General features: G+C 40.7%; 1 protein-coding gene across 5 annotated transcripts in view; it reads right to left on the bottom strand.

Annotated features, from left to right (window-relative positions):
* Positions 1–16,306, bottom strand: part of LOC140737748 (protein unc-13 homolog B-like) — a 464,929-nt gene that overhangs the window by 301,600 nt on the left and 147,023 nt on the right. For all 5 annotated transcript variants that reach the window (XM_073064362.1, XM_073064363.1, XM_073064365.1 and 2 more), the window contains exon 3: positions 6,602–6,701. In XM_073064362.1, coding sequence (XP_072920463.1) covers positions 6,602–6,701 — 100 coding nt within the window. The remainder of the gene's footprint in view (positions 1–6,601; positions 6,702–16,306) is intronic.

The raw sequence follows: 16,306 nt of genomic DNA, 5'->3' as shown, positions 1-16,306 counted from the left end.
TCTTGTGATCAACCTGAATTACATTAAGAGACAGAAATGCCTGATGTATGAAAACACTGCAAAAAAAAACACAAGCATTTAAACAAAATAAAATGGATACCTTTATATAGCAAATACTTGTAGCCTTATACAATTGATCAAGACTAAAAGCAAAAGATATCACCATAGGAATACCTTAAAGTCAAATGTTATCTTTTGAATTTTTGAATGCTGAAAGATTGGAATCCATTATTAACGAGATGGAAAAGTTACAACACAAACATTTCTTTGACAAACCTAGTAAGAGTTCTCCAAGAATGCCATAGCCATGTGGATAAGCGGCAAACAGTAATAACCGTGCACATTCCAGTAATTTATTTCTACATCCTTGGGATCTATTATTATCCTCATCACACGTCCAAATATTGCATCATCTGCAGAAATGGAAATTTTGCCCTATACAACCTGTCAAAAATCACATATGAAGAAAAGCCTTGGTGCTTTCCCTGGGAATAATTCTCATCCTAAACATAGCCTTTCACTACTTCTGTTTCCTAGTTCTTAGCCAATTATTTTTCATTCTACCATGATCCCTTTTATTATGCATAATTTAATCTTGAGGATAAGCTTTTTATATGGCACCAACAAATACTTATTATACTTTCACAACCATGCTTCTCACAAGAACTCTTGGTGTGACGACTTCAAAATCTCTATAAGACACAATTTGTCTCTGTCTATCCTTATAAACATACATACACTTTTTCCAAGTGTCTGTTAATAACATCGCCACTCCAAAGGGTAAACTTACTAACTTGTAGTCACCAGATTTAATCCCTATCAAATTTTTGAACAAAGGGTGAAGCATTTCCATTATCACCTCAGATCTATAAATGTTTGGAAGAGTTCAACCAGGGACCTCTACAATTTTCTTCCCACTTCCATCAGCAGCCTTGAATGCATTTTATCTGTACCACATGATTTATCTACTTTAACCACATTTGAGAGACTTCTCTGAGCAGATTACATATTCCCACAATTACTGCCTTTGCAAACATGAACCCGCAAAGAAATCTAGATAGGAAATAGTCTTTCATTGAAAACAGTGTTTTCAATTTTAACAAGATACAGAGCAAGAAGGCTGCAAGTGAACAGCTGATTTCAGGAGCAAAGGCAGTTTTTACTACACGAGGTAAAAGAGAGGTAAGACTGCACAGCGCATGACGTCAGCCAGTAGAGTGCGAAAGGTTTCAAAAGGCAAGGAATCTTCAACGGTTTTTGATTCGCAGCAAGAAGGCTGCGAGTGAATGGCTGATTTCAGGAGTGAAGACAGTTTTTACTACACGGGTAAAAGAGAGGCAAGACTGCGCAGGCACGTTAAGTTAGCCAGTAGAGCGCGAAAGGTTTAAAAGGAAGACCGCCATACCCAGCAGGCAGGGTTCAGAGCAGGCAGCAGAGTGAGAGGCAGCAGAGTGATAGGGCTTTGGCTCAACGGGCTTAAGCAGTAATGGGATGAGGCAAGGTAGGTTTACCTGTATTAACTGCGGAAAAGAGGAAGTGTGTGTGTGAGGCTGGTGTTCTGTGCTAGGTGTCAGATGTGGGAGGTCCTCGAGTCTCCTAGCCTCCTGGACAGCCATATCTGCACCCAGTGTATTGAGCTGCAGCTCCAAAGGGACCAAGTTAGGGAACTGGAGATGCAGCTCGATGACCTTTGCCTGGTCAGGGAGAGCAAAAGGGGATAGAAAGGAGTTAAAGGCAGGTGGTCACACTGGGGCCACAGGAGACAGACAAGTGGGTCACAGTCAGGAGGGGGAAAGGGAAGAGTCATGTACTAGAGAGTACCCCTGTACCCCTTAACAATAAGTACTCCTGGATGAGTACAGTTGGGGGAGACAGCCTACTTGGGGGAAGCAGCAGTGGCCATGCCTCTGGCACAGAGACTGGTTCTGTGGCTCAGAAGGGTAGGCAAAGGAAAAAGAAAGCAGTAGTGATAGGGGACTCTATAGTTAAGGGGTCAGAAAGGCAATTCTATGGACGCAGGAAAGAAACTCGGATGGTAGTTTGCCCTCCCAGGTGCCAGGGTCCGGTATGTTTCATATTGTGTCCAAGATATCCTGCAGCGGGAGGGAGAACAGCCAGAGGTCATGGTACATATTGGTACCAAAGCTTAGGTAGGAAAAGGGATGAGGTCCTGTAAAAAGACTACAGGAAGTTAGGAAGGAAGTTGAGAAGCAGGACCGCAAAGATAGTAATATTGGGATTACTGCCTGTGCCATGCGACAGTGAGAATAGGAATAGAAATGACATGGAGGATAAATGCGTGGCTGAGGGACTGGAGCAGGGGGCAGGGATTCAGATTTCTGGAGAACTGGGATCTCTTTTGGGGCAGGTGCGACCTGTACAAAAAGGAAGGTTGTATTTGAATCCCAGGGGAACCAATATCCTGGCAGGGAGGTTTGCTAAGGCTACTAGGGAGAGTTTAAACTAGAATTGTTGGGGGGTTGGGAACCATACTGAAGAGACTGGGGAAGAGGCGGTTGGCTCACAAATCGAGGAAGCTAGGAGATAATGTGTGAGGGAGGATAGGCAGGTGATAGAGAAGGGACGTGCTCAGACCAAAGATTTGAGATGTGTCTATTTTAACACAAAGAGTGTTGTGAACAAAGTGGATGAGCTTACAGCGTGGATCAGTACTTGGACATATGATGTGGTGGCCATTACAAAGACTTGGATGGCTCAGGGACAGGAATGGTTACTTCAAGTGCCGAGTTTTAGATGTTTCGGAAAGGAAAGGGAGGGAGGCAAAAGAGGTGGGGGTGTGGTTTTCCTCCAGGATTTCCTGATATTTTGCTGCATTAATTTTACCCTCCACCTTCACAAGCCTTTCAAGGCCTACTGCAGTGAAGCATCCCCACAGCCTGATGCAGCCACCACCATTTGATCTCCATTTAATTAATTATGTGACTTTAAAACCAATTCGCTGCACCGGTGATGATTTGCTGCGTCACATTAAAAGGGGTGAACAATTTTGCAATCAACTGTTTTGTGTTTTATATTTGTAGTTGAGTTAGAGATCTCCTTTCACTTTATTACAAAAGTCTTTTTCTGTTGATCAGTGTCAAAAAAATCCAAATTAAATCCGCTGTGATTCAATGTTGTAAAACAATAAAACATGAAAACTTCCAAGGGAGGGGGTGAATACTTTTTATAGGCACTGTATACAATGCCACTGGGTCTTCATATGTGCTGAGATCTGGGTGGTGGCACCCAGATTGTAGGACAAATGGGAGGGATCTTCAACAATGCTGAGGACCCTGTGTATGCAGCACTACTAATAAATACCTTGAATGGGTGGAAGAGAGACCCCGCTCTTCATTCCTTGCAATCCTTTGTAAGGTCTTGGAGTCAGATGTCTTGCAAATCCCACATCAGACACTGATACAGCTGGTCAGGACACTCTCAATGATGTTCCTATAAAAACTAGTTAGAAAGGTGGGGTGGTGGGAGGGCTTGCTCACCTCAGTTTTCTTAGGGAGTGGAGATGTTGCTGTCCTTTCTTGATTAAAGAGGTGGTGTTGAGGAACCAGGTGAGATCGTTCATTATGTGTACTCTTAGAAACTTGGTGCTCCCAACTCTCTCCACCTTACGCACAGTGAGGAGAGGTCAGCCTTCACCCTCCTAAAATCCACAATCATCTCTTTAGGTTTGTCCACATTGAAACTCAAGTTTTTATGCTTGCAGCATTCTACAGACCACTCTAACTCCTTCCCGTATGCGATGTCGTTGTCATTGTTGATGAGGCCAATCACTGCTGTGTCAATAGCAAACCTGATGATTCAGTTTGAGCTAGATTTAGCAGTATAGTCATGAGTCAGCCCTGGCTGCTTAGTGTGATGGAGCTGGAGATGTTGCAGCCAATGTGGTAGTCATTAAGGCAAGTTACTGTTGCCTTCTTGAGCACAGGAATGATGGTGGCTGTCTTGAAGCATGCAAGAACAATGGACTGTTCCAAAGAGATGTTGAAGATATCATTAGAACCTCTGTTAACTGGTCTGCACAGTCTTCTAGCACCCAACCAGGTACATCATCAGGCCCCATAGCTTTACTTGGTTGACACTGGCTAGGGTCTTCCTCACCTCAGCTGTGTCCAGACAGAATGCCTGCTCCTTGGGGGAAGAAGGGGCCTTCCTCGCTGGCACGTCATTCTGTGCATCAAACCATGCATTAAAAACATTCAGCCCATCAGGCACAGACTAGAAAACCAGTCTGTTATGGTCTGAATGCCTGCCACATGTGCCCTGTGTCTCTGGTGTCACAGAAATGACTGTAAATTCTCTAAAATAATCCTGTTCTGCTATCCTGTTGGTGCCATAAAGTGCAGCACTTGTTGACCTAAGAACTTGTTTTATTCCCTAAACTGAAGGCTGCATGCCAATCTCTCAGCAGTGCCAGGACCACTGCTGTCAGCCGTGGCTTCTGATTTGCCGTCACAGAGATGTGTTTAATAACAGTGATGTCCTCAGTGCATTTCTCTATATAGCCAGTCACAGATCCCACATATTCATCAGTGCTGATGTGATAGTTAGCCATCTCCCCGTACATGCTCCATTCTGTGTTTTCAGAACAGTCCTGTAAAGCTGAGGCTGCTCCTTCTGACCAGGTCTTTATCTCCCTGTGAACAGTGTGACTCCTTTAATCAGTGGACTGTATGCAGGAATTCGCAGAATAGATATGCTGGCCCCTCCTATCGGTGCTGCTCTCTAATGTTCACCCCCAGAAGACAAACTGGATTGCCTGTAGCTGACCCATCGTGAGACAAGCTGTTTTGCTTTCAACTGCTGAATCAGAGCGAGATGAGGAACTGCTACATATTTGTTCTTGCAGAAAGGGCGCTGCAGACCAACATCCATGCACCATCAATCCACAGGCCAGGTCACTCAGGGACTTGAACTAATATTAATTTTTTGTCATTTATGTGCTGTCTGTTACTATATGTACTGTGTTTTGTATTTTGGCCCTAGAGGAACACTATTTTGTTTAGCTGTACACATGTTTGTGGTTGAATGACAATTAAACTTGAATCTGAACTTGGCCAGAGTACTCAAGGTGGAAGCGACCTTATAAGTACCACAGATGTTGGAATAAATCAGGTAGAATAAGCTCTCACCTTTGGTAGCAAAGTCAAATGTTGATTTGGTGTTGGAGGAAAGAAGGCTTCTCAACCAAGCCAAAGAAGTGATGTTCACTTGCTTAAACACTCAGTTCCACTCATTCAAAAAAAACAAAAATATTTTAAGTGCAGAAACATTGCCAAATAAATTAGTATAACCTGTTCATTCCTTCTGCGCGTTTTACTTGGAGCTTAATGAAAAAACACATTTGCATTTTTGATGGGACTATGTCAAGCTGCGCATCTAACAAGCCACTTTGGTATCAATGCACAAGCCAATTGCAGCAAAGCTAGAATTTCCTAAAATAGATAATTGTGAAATTCCCAGTGGAGACTTTCAGAAAAGAATAGTGCATTTTCCAAATTAAATAATATGCCATATAAATAATTTATCTATGGTTTATATTTGCAATTAATTAGCTAATTAATTTGCAGGGATGCAAATTTGCTTTTAAACTATACAAGCAACTCATCAGTACTGTCCCAAAACACTATCATAGGTTTGGGATAGTTGCCTGTCTTCATATACCAAATTCCCAGTCTCAGCTTTTATGTCAAAAACACAGATTTTAAGGAAGAAAAAAATGGGGAATTCAATGATTGCTTCCCAATGATATTTTCTGGGAGCTAAGATAAAGTGTCAAGACCAACAAGTTACATCATTAAGAAATCTATATTTGGGAATCAGGCATAAACCAACACTTCTTGCAGTAAAATATTATATTTTTATTAAAAATAACCAAAGCATGAAGAAATTTATTCAAAAATAAATGAAGCTGAAATTACGCTGCCATGTTGTTTTGCAGGTGCTTAGCAGTTTATAGCTTTCCACATTTCCAACCCCGTTTCCAAAGCAACACACTGCACTGTGACAGATGTAATAGGCTCACAACTACATCTGTCACTCCATGGAAAAGGACAAGATCCGCAACAATTATTAAACCCAGTAATGTAAAACTGTAAGCATATTACTATTCCACCATTTTAACAAGGCAACAACAAGCATTGTCATTCCTAAATTAAATAAAAAGATGTTAATTGTTTTAAGTTACAATTCAGAACATGATCCTCAGTTTTCAAAATTAAGACCCAGATTATTGAGGAGAGTAATCTTCAAAGTCTACCATCTGGCGGGCAATTATAAGGCTTTAAATTTATCAGTGACATATATTCTCAAGGAAATTTTTACATAAATAAGACTTTGTTAAGAATCACGAGAGCAATTCATCATATTTGTGTTCAACAGTTTATTTTTACTGCACTTCTTATGCATTTTAAAATAAGTTAATTGCAAAAGATTTATAAGCACCCATTCTTACCTCTGCCACCATCAGCCCACCCCCATTCTTAACATAACAATCAATGTCTTGGAATTCAGACAAGTGGGTTCGTGGATTTCCTAGAATCCACTCCTCACATTACCCAAAACTGAAGGGTAAATCAGTACTTACAACATGAAGTCTTGCTCCCAACAAGGCTGGTCTCCTCGTACTGCTATTGTAGTGCTTTTTACATTCTGTACTTTCAGTGTTACATAAGTGTTAAATTTATCTGTCAAAACAGAAAAGACCCTTTTAGACAAGTGCACAGATACAAGTTTCAACAGCTTAATTTTAATCGCACATCCAGCAGGTATTTTATCACAACAAATAACTTATTTTAATATAACAACATTGGCCACTTCATAAGCCAACCATTTACAAAATATTGCCATCAAACAACATTTGGAAGGCAAGCAAAGGTTATTTTCAATATGTGTTTTAGAAGCCTTAAGTGAGTTAGAGATACAACGTGGTTTAGAGTAGACATTTATCAGTAAATGTGAGTGATACACTAAGAGTAAAGCAAGTGAAGAAAATACCCAAGCTGCCAGAATTGAAAATCATGGACAGTAATGTCTTGAAGAGCTTGACAAGGCTACAAAGTCAAACAGAAGTGATGCCACCACATCTTGAGATAACAATCCAAGTCGAAGAATTCAGACAAGTGGGTTCGTGGAAATTCTAGAATCCACTACTTCTCACATTTGGATGTCCAGTTTGCTAACCAACCTCCTGAGATGCCAAGAGAAGAGAGGGCACCTCTCACAGCAGAGCTTAAGGACGGAGGAAACAGGACCGACAGTACACCACATACGACCCATTCAGAAAAGTTATGTTGATCTCATCTTAGCTTCTGCACTACTTTTCCATACTCTCCTCATATCCCTTAACTCTCCCATATTTAAATGTCTTATATACTCTACTTTAAATGCATTCAACTACCCCACTCCCAACAGCTCACCCACAAAGATACATGGTTCTCTGTGAAATCACTTTCCTCCCAATCGCCATCTGAAATGGTAAACTTCTTACTCAGAAACTGTGCTCCCTATTTCCGAATACTCCACCAGTAGAAAACATAAATTCACCCTCCAAAAAGCATAAAAATAATTTGCTGAACCTCTCTTCATATGGCAACCCCTCCTATCCAAGAATTAACCTAATAAACCTTCAAAACCTTTTGTCTAATGTAAGCAAAACCTTTCTTGAATGTCACAATTAATGACTGTATGCAATATACAAGGTTTGGCTGCATCAGTGCCCTGGAAAGGTATATGAAAACTTAGAGGTTCAAAGGTACATTTATTATCATAGTATACAAATCTGAAATTCTTCAATTCTCCAGGTCCATGAAACCAAGAAAGAAAATAAAGATAGCATGATCGTCAACCCCCAGATCCCACCTCCCTGCAGAAAAAATGAACAAAAACGGAACAGGCACATCTACCCCCAAATCCCTCTTACTTCCTTACTTTTACACACAATGCCCCTTGTACTATGCTTTGTAACTCCAAAACTAATTGAAAGAAAAATACAAGAGCTGGGATACTTGTCTACTTAAGTTTTTCTTAGTGAGCTGCTCACATATTACGTGGTGGGGTAATGACATATGCTATTCACACACTTGTTACATATACCCCATGATGAAATATGTAAACAAATGGTTAATCAAAAGCTGTATTTTCAATGTAACACAAATATTACTGAACTATTAAATACACTACATTCCTCCCTGCTTAGCTCTAAACTCCAACTCAATATAGAATGTATGTCATTTCAAATGTGTAACATATTGCTCTCTAGTTACATATATATAGTACTGTCTTAGGCACATATATAGCTTGGGTGCCTAAGACTTTTGCACAGTACTGTATTTGTCAATGTGAAGCAGACAACGAGTTTGTAAATCTAGTGGGAGCAAAGGATGTTGGATATGGTGAGGGTGAAGCACTGTGGGAGGGGTGCGACAGGTGGCAGAGGAGTACCAGTGGCAGGGGAATAGCATAGGTGCAGACACACCCAGCCATGAGACACCAAGCAAGGTCATTTGATTCCAAACAATTGGTTTATTGATCATTACAGAATGTCTCTCTAGTGCTTCCTGCTCCCTCCCCTCATCCTTCCCCTTTCCACAAACATGATTCCCCTCTCTGTCCACGGTAAATACCCATATCTGAATCAGGTTTATATCACTCACAAATGGCATGGAAGTTAGTTTTTTTCTGGTTGGGATTGAGGATGATCCAAGAACAGCACAGCGTTGAGTTGATGGTTGTGGAGTGCGCTCCATTGCAATACGCAAGGAGGAAATTAGTGTGCTTCTGATTTACTTGTACATTTTACTGACATTGTACACAGTACATTTCTTAACACTCTGAACAAGTCTTTCCAACAAGCCATTTGCAGCTGGGTGATAGAGTACAGTCATAATATATCTTAGTCTGTTCATTTTCAGGAATGAATGAAACTGTTCCACAACAAACCGTGGTCCATTGTCATGGACTAAGTGTTCTGGACGTCAGTCCTTGTGAAGAGGCTCTCAACACATCAACAGCGTGCGAGGCTGTAGTGGAGGCTATCGGGAACACTTCTGGGCATTTTTGTAGCTGCATCTGCATTTGTGCCCATGAATAGTTTGGCAAGATCCACATGCATCCTCCACCAGGGCAATGTAGGCCATTCCCAGGGATGGAGAGACACTATTCTTGGCAAATGCCTGATGTGTTGACATCCCAAAAAGTGCAAGGCAAGCTACTTGATCTGCTCATCTATCCCAGGCCACCACACAAAGCTTCCAACCAATGCTTTCATTTTGACCGTGCCTAGACCGGCAGGTAGCTCCTCCAGCACTTAAGCTGTCAGCTTGAATGGTACACAACTTTCAATCCCTACTTAGGCAACCCCCGTCAAAAGCAGTTCATCCCAGCGGTGGTAAAAATGGGGGAACTGGAATTTCTGCTGCACAGTCCAGCCACTTTGGGTTGCTATGAGGACCTGTAGCTTCTGGTTTCCCTTTGGATCACCTCTGTTGTAATAGGGAGGCTTTCAATTTGCATTAGGGAGAATACTGCAAGAGGATTATCCTCTTTATAAATGTTTCAGTTATTTCCTTTCCTAAGGGTGAACAGGACAATACATCTGCATTTCCATGTTTAATTATCCTCTTGAGCTCAATCTTGTAATTGTATCCTCCAAGAAACAGAACCTATCTCTACATCATGGTGCTGCTGTTGGTGGAACACACATCCATGGATTGAAAATAGACATTATTTTACACACCACACCTGATTCAAGGCCGCTCAGTTAATCTGCATGCAATTTTTCTCTGCAACAATAAGGAATTGTGATGCAAAGACTAAGGGGCGTTCACTTCCATTACTCATAATATGTGACATGACTGTACCTATACCATAAGGCGAGGTATCACACACAAGCTTCACTGAACAATGTGTATCATAATATGTGAGTTTTTTTGCAGCAGGTGATTATGATTCACAATGCATTTTATGAAAGGGTTATATATAGTAATTCTATCAAAGCTAATTGATAAATTTAGAGGTGGAAAAAATGCAAGTTTATGAAGAATGAGCAGGAGGGTGGGACTAACAATACTGCTGTGTGAAAAGGTGCATGTAGAGTGAAATATTTTGGCCTCTGTGTTGTGTCCTACTTCACAATCTGATATCAACACTCAGCCTGAGTCTATCATTAAAGAACAAACACATTTCTCAGTCCTATATTACATTTTGCCTCTCAAATGTCACGAGTGCTGCAGCTTTAGTCACTTTGTGCTGCTTCTTGTAATTATATGCAGCTTTAAGATAATTACTTAGTAGATATACAAACGTATTTGAAAAGTGAAACTTGTTGCAGAACCAATCATGCAATTACAAAGATAATTAAAGATCATCTTTGATTATTAAATCATAAATAATATTGATTACACACACAAAGTTGGTGAAATAGATCCAGCCCAAAACACTTCATAAAAATAAAGGAGGAGAAAATTAAAATTTAAATGGATTTCAACAAAAATAAGTAACTCAATGTAATTATTTGTATATTGGCCCTTTGTTATTAAAACAAAAAGTTAAATATTTATGTATAAAATATACTTCTCTCTCATAGGCAAAGTCTGGGATTTCGGAGAGTGGAGAAACAGTAAGGGCAAATGAATAAGCAGCACAAGTCTCTGACTTTGTCTGCATGCCATCAATCCTCTGAGGTCATCAAAAGTTGCAAACAACCATCAATGAGCTTAAGTCTGAGTGGCTTGGCTAGTTCAGACTAGGGAGGTTCATTCGCCCTGTTGGGAGTATGTGGGATATGTTGGAGAGAAGGAATAGTTTAGGGTGTGGATTGAACCTGCTGTCATCTAACGAGAAGTACAAAGAAAAGTGAAAATTTTGATTTAAAAATGTACCCATCAAAATGACCCCTGTGACTCAGGAATGCTTTCTGACAAACTTCGATTACCTGTGAAGCAACAACAGCTTCCCTGCTGAAGCCAATGACATAACCAACTTATTTACGATATAATATATATTATAGACCAGTAAGTCTTACTTCAGTGGTTGGTAAGCTAATGGAAAAGATCCTGAGAGGCAGGATTTATGAACATTTGGAGAGGCATAATATGATTAGGAATAGTCAGCATGGCTTTGTCAAAGGCAGGTCTTGCCTTACAAGACTGAATGAATTTTGAGGATGTGACTAAACACGTTGATGAAGATAGAGCAGCAGATGTAGAGTATGTGGATTTTAGCAAGGCATTTGATAAGATACCCCATGCAAGGCATTAAGAAAATAAGGAGGCATGGGATTCAAGGGGACCTTGCTTTGCAGATTCAGAATTGGCTTGCCTACAGAAGGCAAAGAGTGGTTGTAGACAGGTCATATTCTGCATGGAGGTCGGTCACCAGTGGTGTGCCTCAGGGATCTGTTCTGGGACCCCTTCTCTTCGTGATTTTTATAAAGGAGGAAGTGGAACAATGGCTTAGTAAATTTGCTGATGACACAAAGGTTGGGGGTGTTGTAGATAGTGTGGAGGGTTGTCAGAGGTTACAGTGGGACATTGATAGGATGCAATACTGGGCTGAGAAGTGGCAGATGGAGTTCAACCCAGCTAAGTGTGAGGTTGTTCATTTTGGTAGGTCAAATATGATGGCAGAATATAGCATTAATGGTAAGACTCTTGGCAGTGTGAAGGATCAGAGGGATCTTGAGGTCCGAGTCCATAGGACACTCAAAAGTTGCTGCGCAGGTTGACTCTGTCGTTAAGAAGGCATATGGTGCATTGGCCTTCATCAACTGTGGGATTGAGTTTAAGAGCTGAGAGGTTACAGCTATATAGGGCCCTGATCAGACCCCACTTGGAGTACTGTGCTCTGTTCTGGTCACCTCAATATAGGAAGGATGTGGAAACTACAGAAAGGGTGCAGAGGAGATTTACAAGGATGTTGCCTGGATTGGGGACCATGCCTTTAGAGAATAGGTTGAGTGAACTCAACCTTTTCTCCTTGGAACGGTGGAAAGTGAGAGGTGACCTGATAGAGGTATATAAGATGATGAGAGGCATTGATCATGTGGATAGTCAGAGGCTTTTTCCCAGGGCTGAAATGGCTAACACAAGAGTGCTCTTTTTTAAGGTGCTTGGAAGTAGGTACAGAGGAGATGTCAAAGGTAAGTTTTTTTTACGCAGAGAGTGGTGACTACGCGGAATAGGCTGCTGGCGATGGTGGTAGAGGCTGATACAATAAGGTCTTTTAAGAGATTCCTGGATAGGTACATGGAGCTTAGAAAAATAGAGGGCCTATGTAACTTCTAAAGTAAGTACCTGTTTGTCACAGCATTGCGGGCCAAAGGGCCTGTATTATGCTGTAGGTTTTCTATCTTTCTATAATCCTGTCTACATCCAATGAATAACTTTACCTCAGATCCAACTAACTGGTTAAAATTTGAGATAGTGTAGATAACCATGGGATCACTGGAGAATGCCATCCAACCCACTGTTACTGATCACGCAACAAGTGATTTTCTATCCAGCCATATTCCAGTGCTAAATCTGAACCTTGTGTTTCAACTGAAATATATGACTGAATTGCAGCTGCTTTATCAAAACTATTACTCTCCATAGAGAAGAATTTCAAATCTTAAGGGATCTAGGTTTCAAATTTCATGATTTATTAAATAGAATGCTAAAAATTCACACTGAAATTTTAATTTGAAAAATCAGTATACATTGCAAAATGTAGCTAAATTAATAATAATAAATGAAATATATTAATTAAAATGCTCTTAACTCCACCATATTTTATTCATGTTAAGTAAATATGAAGGGCTCATTGAAATTATCTAAGCTCAATAACATGAGCACAAAAATAACCAACTGATGCAACACAGAAAATGTTACCCCTGTTTATGATATAGCATTGAATTCTACAGACTTCATTCATTGAATACTGTTGGGAAGAAAGGGTTTACATCCAAAATCATTTTTGGCTGAGACTTGCAGTGTATTTCCAGCATTCTTTTCTTTCTAATTCAGACTTGCAACCTTTACAGAATCTCTTTCTCATGTACATTTTTAAAACAGTGTTTGTCATTACTGAATACTTTTAAAATATTTCCACACAGATTTGCTTAAAAATGATATTAAAATTTACATATGAACATGTTGAATGTGAAAAGATGGTGTCGCCTGCACCTTGTATACTACTTCACACTTCTTATTTTAAATCTGTTCTGCTGGTAACAAAGGAAGCACTTTATATTACCAGTTTCAGAAGAACTCCTGCTAAAATTGGTTTTATATATACACACAGCCCTGTAAAAGCATCAGCAGCAATAGAACACACCTGGAGTCTGATTTTGCTGTTAACAAAACACAATTTTATTAGTAACTACGTAATATAGTAACTTAAACCAGGTAAATCAAAAGTTAGTGGTGTTATGCATATATACGTGTGTAAATATAATTCCCAAACTCATTCAAGCTCAGGTGCCAAGGTTTAAAGTCTTACGATGGTAATGTAGGAAAGTTCAGTTCAATGCACGGAGTTGGTGGGGGAGAGTGAGGTGTTTGTAAGCCGAAGTTAAATCCGCAATAGAAGAACGAATAAACAGGTGCCGTCGGTATTCCGTCATCAGATTCCGAACCCACTTTCGAGTTAGCCAAACGTAGCTTATCACAAAGGGTACCTTCTTCAAGGGGAAAACTACCACCCAGGCAAGGGTAAACACACCGGTAGCCTCCACAGGGTCACCCCTTTTATACACTATGATAGCCACAGATCGATTCTCCTGATCGATCTTCAACCCACCCTTGTGGGCTCTTGAAAGTGTGTGTGTGTGTGTGTGTGTGTGTGTGTGTGTGTGTGTGTGTGTGTGTGTGTGTGTGTGTGTGTGTGTGTGTGTGTGTGTGTGTGTGTGTGTGTGTGTGTGTGTGTGTGTGTGTGTGTGTCTAGAGAGAGTCGTTTGACCTTGCGTAAATAAGCATGCTGCGAGCAACGATAAACATTGACTGTCGATCAAATAACTCCACCTCTCTTCGCCATAGCAGCTCAGAAGCAGGTAGTAGTTCTTTAGCCAGTTTTCCCCTCTCTCCCTCTCTTTTTAAAGGCACAGTCCATGTCCATCACTCTACACACACACACGCACACACCAGGAGAGGGAAGCCAGAGGTCTAAGAGCCAGTAATCATCAGAGGATCCCGTAACTTTAAAATCCAGGGTGTCCCTACCTCAGACCCATCATATAAATATAATTGTGAAGAATGCACGACAACATCTCTACTTCCTCAGGAGTCTGCAGAGATTCAGCATGTTATCAAAAACCCTGGCAAACTTTTAAAGAAGTGTGGTTCTGAAGTGAACTGACTGGCTGCATTATGGCCTGGTATGGGAACACCAATGCTTCTGAGCGTAAAATCCTACAAAAGGTAGTGTATATCATGGCCCAGTACATCATGGGTAAAACCCTCCCAGCCATTGAGCATATCTACATGAAACGTTGCCATAGAAAAGCAGTATTCATCAAAGATCCTCACCACCCAGGCCATGCTCTTTTCTCTCTACTGCCATCAAGTAGAAGGTACAGGTGCCTCAGGACCTGCGCTACCAGCTTCAGTAACAGTTACTACCCCACAACCAGACTCTTGAACAAAAGGGGATAACTATACTCGTTTAAGGACTCTTTTATCTTGTTATTTCATGCTCATTATATATTGCTATTTATTTATATGTGCATTTATACAGTTAGATAACAGTTTACAGTTCCTGATGTTTAAAGTTTAGTTACTGTTCTATAGATTTGTAAGTATGCCCATGGTAAAAGAATCTCAGGATTGTATATAGTGACACATATGTACCCTGATAATAAGTTTTACTTTCAACTTTAATAGTTGTTAGTAGTTCGCCTTCTCTGCACTTTGATGGATGCATATCCTTCTACTCTTTGTCATAATCAATCTTGATTCTCCTTAAAGAGCATTTATTCTGTTTGTCTCAGTGATTCCCTGTGATAAACAATTCCACTATTTAGCAAACACGAGGAAATCTGCAGATGCTGGAAATTCAAACAACACACACAAAATGCCAGTGGAACACAGCAGGCCAGGCAGCATCTATAAGGAGAAGCACTGTCGACGTTTCGGGCCAAGACCCTTCGTCAGGACAGCCACTATTTAGCCACTCTTTGGGCAAAGACATAAAACCAACTTCCCTTTTGGATTTGTGGGTGACTCCTTCATAGTTTAAAATATTCTATGAGGACCATCTCAGGTTTCCGAAATAAATAAGCAATGTATTGGAATTGAATTTAACACTAGTCCCCTTCTCACCTTTTATAGAAAAGGATCTCATTGTATTGTTTGCTTTTGTTATTTTTTTAAATGTCCTTTCAATTTCTGTACCTATATCCCCAAAATAGTGAGGGGGTAAAGAATCTGTAAATGGGGTAGGTAGGTTATATGTGTGGACAAGGGCTTTAATATAGGAAAATATGAGATTATGCACTTTGAACAAAGAATGAAAAAGCAAACTATTATTTCAGCAAAGTGGCACTTCAAAATGCTACAGTACAAAGGCATCTGCAGTGAGCAGAGAAGTCCTGGTATCTGAAATATAAAATACAGATTCATTTACTTATCACATTTGCATTAAAACATACACTGAAATATGTCATTTGTATTAACAACGAACTCAACTAAATAAGTGCTGAGGGCAAACCACAAATATCGCCACGCATTCTGGCACCAACTTAGCATGCCGACCATGTTCATGAAACATAAACAACAGCAACAACAACCAAACAACAACAGCAGACAAAGCCCAGTTCCTCCCTACGCAGCCATGCACAGACATACAGACAGTCCTGCAACCCCGAACAGGCCACCTTTGGCCTCCAGCAGATTCACAAATTCTTGAACATTGGGCTTTTGACATTCTCAATGAACTCACAAACTCAGAGCTTCTGAACTTCCGATCAGCCTCTGGACCCTGATTTGTGGTACAGATTCAGGACTCAATGATGACAATGAATGAGGACCCTGTACTCCAAGCCTCGTAATCCAGATACTCCGATGACTAGGACCCTAAACTCTAGGCCTCGAACTCCAGCCTTCACCAACTACTACATCACCAGCCCTCGTTCCACCTGCCTGCACAGAACTCCAATCCCAGAACTGCTGATGATTCACTGACTAGAGGGGGAACCAACCCTCATCATCTGCTAGCCGGACATCTAATCACAACTGTCCTTTGTCATATACCCATGCCACTGCCCTTTGAATGCAGAGTGGAGGCCTCCAGTCTGGTTCCCAACTCCTCTCTGTCC

Source organism: Hemitrygon akajei, chromosome 13, assembly GCF_048418815.1.
Source record: "Hemitrygon akajei chromosome 13, sHemAka1.3, whole genome shotgun sequence".
Lineage (NCBI taxonomy): Eukaryota > Metazoa > Chordata > Chondrichthyes > Myliobatiformes > Dasyatidae > Hemitrygon > Hemitrygon akajei.
The sequence above is the reverse complement of the archived record's forward strand: the minus strand, read 5'-3'. Positions and strand labels throughout refer to the sequence as shown.